This window comes from Bison bison, unplaced genomic scaffold, assembly GCF_000754665.1.
Source record: "Bison bison bison isolate TAMUID 2011002044 unplaced genomic scaffold, Bison_UMD1.0 scf7180017864213, whole genome shotgun sequence".
Lineage (NCBI taxonomy): Eukaryota > Metazoa > Chordata > Mammalia > Artiodactyla > Bovidae > Bison > Bison bison.
Genome location: NW_011494785.1, coordinates 6639281 through 6644938, shown reverse-complemented (window position 1 = coordinate 6644938; position 5658 = coordinate 6639281). Strand labels below are relative to the sequence as shown.

At 49.1% G+C, this 5658-nt stretch overlaps 1 protein-coding gene across 1 annotated transcript in view; it reads left to right on the top strand.

Annotated features, from left to right (window-relative positions):
- The window catches only part of PLA2G6 (phospholipase A2, group VI (cytosolic, calcium-independent)), a 59304-nt gene that overhangs the window by 32085 nt on the left and 21561 nt on the right, over positions 1 to 5658 (top strand). The window contains exons 8-9 of the mRNA XM_010845092.1: positions 1 to 126; positions 4601 to 4709. The exon at positions 1 to 126 is cut by the window's left edge and continues 34 nt beyond it. Of these exons, the coding sequence (XP_010843394.1) occupies positions 1 to 126; positions 4601 to 4709 (235 nt within the window). The remainder of the gene's footprint in view (positions 127 to 4600; positions 4710 to 5658) is intronic.

Genomic DNA, 5658 nt, shown 5'->3' with positions numbered 1-5658 from the left:
AACACAGCCCTGCACGTGGCTGTCATGCGCAACCGCTTCGACTGTGTCATGGTGCTGCTGACCCACGGGGCCAACGCCGACGCCCGAGGCGAGCACGGCAACACCCCGCTGCACTTGGCCATGTCGGTGAGCCCCAGGTTGGCTGCCCATGCGGCAGGGGTCAGGTGACCACCCGGGCCAGGGCAGGGCCCCCTCTGAGTCCAGAATAAAAACCGCTTCCTCTGCACTCCAGGACCTCTCATTCCCATGCCTCCATGTGACATCTGGACACTGTGAGAAGGGAAAATATAGCTCTGGCTACTGACTGTGGCCCTGGGCAACTCACATCACCTCTGCCAGACTTGACTTCCTCATCTGGAGGATGGAGGTGTCGGTACCTGCTTGGCAGAGGTGTTGAGTGGATTCAGTGGTAGACACCCTGTAACTCTATGAGGGATGTCTAAGCAGCACGTGTAAGACCCGGCACGGAGTGAGCATCCCCAGGATGTTCGTTCTCATCCCGGCATCATCAGGGCAAACTTCATCTGCACGTTACTCTTATCTCCCTGGAAGGCTCCAAGCTTCTGGAAGGCAGGCCTGCTTACACATCTTGGTGGCCCATGGCAGGCACTGGTCGCCTTTGCTGGTTTATCATAGAGCACAGTTTCTGCCCTTAGAGTACCTGCAGTCTGGTTAGAAAACTACAGCAAGAACATATTAAATGCAGGGGAGGGAGTGTTATTTGTTACAGGTGTGTGTGTGTGTGTGTGATTGTACCCGTAATTCATAAACCATAGGTACCCATAATTCTGTTCAACTGTCTTAGAGTCATAAACTAGGAAATCTCTCTGGGACTCTAAAAGAAGTAGATTTAGGACAAATTCAAAGACATCCTGTTTTATACCAAAGGTCATAATTGTAGAGGGGATGTTGCCCAAGAGGCTGAAACTATAAATAGAATTGTGAACATTTTTAGCACTGAATGGGCCCTTTGAATTATGTAGTTGAACAGTTCTCAAACTTTTTGGTCTGTCTGATCCTTTTATACTCTTAAAAACTATTGAGAATCTCATAGAATTTGTTTATTTGAATTTTATCTATCCATAGTGACCATATTAAAAATTACACGTGAGGGATTTTCAAGATACTGATGAATTCATTTAAAAATAACGATGATTAGGACTTTCCTGGTGGGCCAGTAGCTAAGACTGTGCTCCCAAAGCAGGTTTGACCCTTGGTCAAGGAACTAGATCCCACATGCCACAACTAAAGATTCTGTATGCTGCAACAAAGGTCAAAGATCCCGCATGCCGCAGCTAAGACCTGGTGCAGCCAAAGAAGAAAAGAAAGAAAAATAATCTTTTTTAATTAAAAAAAAACAGGAATGATTTACCAAGCCCATGCTATTGTAAGTAACATATTTATGGAAAATCAACTTTATTTTCCAAAATAGAAAATAATTGAAAACAGTTGGTATTGTTTTATATTTTATAAATCTTTTTAATGCTTGGCTTCAGAGAAGGCATGGATTTTCCGGTCTTCTGCTGCATTTATTCTGTTGCAGTATGTTGTTGAATGTGTTAAAAATATGAGGAAAATCTGGCCTCACATAGATGTGTATATAGTTGGAAAATATAGGTTAACTGTACCTTTTCAGATAATTGTGGATATTCTTTGTTGTTATTCAGTCACTAAGTCATGTCTGACTCTTTGCGACCCCATGGACTGCAGCACACCAGGCTCCCCTGTCCTTCACTATCTCCCAGAGTTTGCTCAGATTCATGGTCTGCACCAAAGCTTGACAAGGGGTAGTTTCTGACGAGTTGAGTGCAGTGGACACTCTGAAGCCATCTCCTTAGACTTTTCACACTTTGTTACAGTCAAATCTATTGGCATCTCTTGCACTTTGCATGGATCTTTTAACCTATGCACGATTCCGTGTCATCTTTGGAAAATACTAGTTTGCTGAGTATCCCCAGCTTCCAAATGTTGACTTGTTTCATTATACAGTCTCAACACTCCCCCACATTTGTAAATATCACTAAGATTTCATCAGAACAGTTTCTAAATTTGGGGAAACCATTGGAGCCCTTCATGGTGTATACCACTTTTCTAGAATTCCAGTTTTTGTTTGAAAGCTTGAGTTTTATCACTGGCACACAATACTGCCAGCTGTTTTTCTTGAAGTGACAGCTCAGTGCATTCATTTTTGAGAAAATGTCTCCTAGATACCCAAAGCTGAACAATCGTAGTTTGCTTGCCAGTCGTTTCTCAAGTGAAAACAGTGTTTCATGAAAAACAAGCAGCTTGTTCAGCTCACGACTCAGTCAGTCACATGGGAATTTTCCTGTGACAACCATCATATTTGGTTATGCCACAGACATGCCATGTGCACGCTCTCCACTTTATGACACTGAAAACACCAGTGTAGGAATGTAGTAAGATTAACACTTCTTAGTGCTTCATCAAGGGACTGGCTTTTTTTTTTTTTTTTGGCCATACCTTGCAGCATGTGGGATCTTAGTTCCCTAACCGGGGATTGAACCTGTGTCCCCTGAATTGGGAGTTCAGAGGCTTAACCACTGGAGCACCAGGGAAGTCCCCCGAAGCTGGCTTTTTAATGAATGAATTTACTTTTTACTTGAGCACGTGGCAGAGAAGAAAACCATGACAACAGTTAGTCTGTGGACACTGCTTTGCTTCATGCTTAAGGCACTGGGAGTTTTATCCATAGTTGTTTTTACACCGTTGGTACAAAAGTCAGCCCTGGGACTTCCCTGGTGGTCCAGTGGCTAAGATGCCTGAGTTCCCAGTACAGGGGCCCGGGGTTGGATCCCTGGTCAAGGAACTGGATCCCGCATGCTGCAAATAACAGTTTGCACGTTATTGTTGTTTAGTTGCTAAATCGTGTCTGGCTCTCTCGCGACCCCATGGACTGCAGCCCACCAGGCTCCTTTGTCCTTGGGATTTCCCAGGGGAGAATACTGGAGTGGATTGCCCTTTCCCTCTCCGGGGAATCTTCGCAGTCTAGGGATTGAACTCACGTCTCTTGCGTTAGCAGGCGGATTCTTAGCTGAGCCACCTGGGAAGCCTAAGAGTTTGCTTGTCACAACTGAAAGATCTCCCATGCCACAACTAAGCCAAAAAGAAAACAAACGATTATATGAAAGTAGCCACTGCATAAAGGCAAACAGCATCTTGCTATTTTTATGAAACGGTTCTAAGCTCTGGAACCCTCTAAAGTGTCTCCATATTCATGGGGGTCCACACTTCCTACCTTGAGAAGTGCTGACCTAGGCCACTGCTTCCATTCGTGCATCACCTGCATTCCATCTGCACCATTTCTGGCAGATTCATGCACCGCTTTTACAATTATGTACTTAATCGTTGCTTTAAGTTGCTTTAAGTTGCCTTGCTTTTGCTGCTGCTGCTTAGTCACTTTGAAAGAAAGTGAAGTGAAGTCCCTCAGTCATGTCCAACTCTTTGCGATCCCATGGACTGTAGCCTACCAGGCTCCTCGGTCTATGGGATTTTCCAGGCAAGAATACTGGTTGTCATTTCCTTCTCCAGGGCATCTTCCCGACCCAGGATCGAACCGGGGTCTCCCGCATTGTAGGCAGACGCTTTACCACTGAGCTACCAGAGAAGCCCTGGCTTGCTTTCAAACTTACTTAAACCTATACTTATTGGAGAAGGAAATGGCAACCCACTCCAGTATTCTTGCCTGGAGAATCCCGGGGATGGAGGAGCCTGGTGGGCTGCTATCTATAGGGTCTCACAGAGTCAGACACGACTGAAGCGACTTTGTAGCAGCAGCAAACCGATACTTGAAGGTTCTTTTATCACCATAGGTGGTAAACCAGGGCCACAGATAAAAGGTAAGCGAAGAAGGAATACATAACTAATAGCTGAAACACACGTTCACCTGTGCCCCTATACCTCCTAATGGGGTGTGAACAGCTGTTTGGAAAACAGCATTCTAGACACACCTCTTCACGCTTTAGGCAAGGGAATCCACCCGAGAGAGAGATGTAAGCCCAGCGCTCAGGTCTCCTGGCGGCCGGCCTGTTGGTGCGTCCTGGGAACTGTGCCCAGCCAGCCCCGCTGCCCCACCTCCAGACGTTCACTGCGCATGCTCTGGGGAGGGGGCTGCCGTCAGGGAAGACATGCTCAGTTTCTTCCTGACTCAACCAGCCCCCTGGACTCAGTGGGAGGGCCTTTCCTTGATCACGTTTTCCTGCTACTCCTGCAAGCGATCAGCAGCTGACCCTTCAGTGTCCCCGTGTCTCTGGGTCAGGGGTCATAGATGCATTGCTTCCTTTGAGAAGGAGCTGGCAGGCTGGGGGAGGGGGATGTCATTCCAGTTTCTACCTGGGTTCTTAGATTCTCACCTACAGGGATACTCATAGGCCTATTTGTCAGGGCACTGGCCTTCCAACTGTAGACTTTGCAATATGGGATTGACTGCGGGTGGAGGTCAGAAGGGTTTCAGTGTCTCTTCCCATCCTGGTGAAAGGCCCCCCGAGGTGACAGGTTGTGGGGTGAAGAGGCCGAGGTCCTTTCTCTCCACGTGTCCCTGAGCTGTTGCCAATTTCACCGCCCCCCCCTCCATCCCCAACAGAAAGACAACGTAGAGATGATCAAGGCCCTCATCGTGTTTGGTGCAGAGGTGGACACCCCGAATGACTTTGGAGAAACCCCTGCATTCATAGCCTCCAGGATCAGCAAACGTACGTGCTCTGCACTCTGGGACCAGAGTTGGGGGGTGGGGGGCGCAGGGAGGAGGGAGGTCCTAGCCATCAGGTGCCTGCATCCTGTCCACCCCCCCAAACTGTTCCCTGCAGGGAGCACCTAGGAGCGCCTGGGAGGCCCCGAGGGGAAGCTTCTGGTTCCCAAGGACAGGGGCCCTGACCACTAGACTGAGGCCCCTGGGGGCTTGCCAAACCAGTGTCCTCTTCCCTGTGACCTCCACACCCACCTCAGGGTGCCAGGACTTGGGGTGGGGGTGGGGAAGGCAGTGGGAGCAGCCCTCTTCCCCACTCTTGGAGAATTCACTGATGGAATCACTTGTAAGAACAGCCTCAGGCCAGTGCATTGCTGTATGACACGTGTGCCCCCCTCCACCGCTTGTACACAGGCATGTGCATGACACATGTGCCCCTTGCACCCTGACATGTGCTGCATGACACGTGTGCCCCCCTTGCACACTGGCACGGTGTATGCACTGCGTGCTCACTTGGTGAGGCTTGGCTGCCGGGCTGGAAAGAGCAGATCCTCCTTACCAGCCACCTGGAGCCCTCTGGAAGGTTCTGGGGAGCTGTGGAGGTTGCTGTGGGTGATACCTCATAGTGTGTGCCAGCGAGCGTGCATGTGTGCGCATGTGCGTTTTCAGTGATCCCATCCGGTAGGTAGGAGTAGATACACACTGGCTGGTTCATCCCTGTTGAGCTCTAAAAGCCTTGAGAATTGCTCAACATGGAGCTGGGAGTCCTGCTTTCTTGACTGGCATAGAAGGGAAAGAGGGGGTTCCTCAAACACCAACCTTCTCATCCATGTTCCAAGTTTGAGACCCCAGAAGCTGCTTTGGGTGTAACAAGCTAGAGTCCACACGCTGTGTCAGGGTGGGGCAGGCTCTAGGGCACCCCCGACCCCCCAGGTGGCCTGGGATGGGGGGCCAGG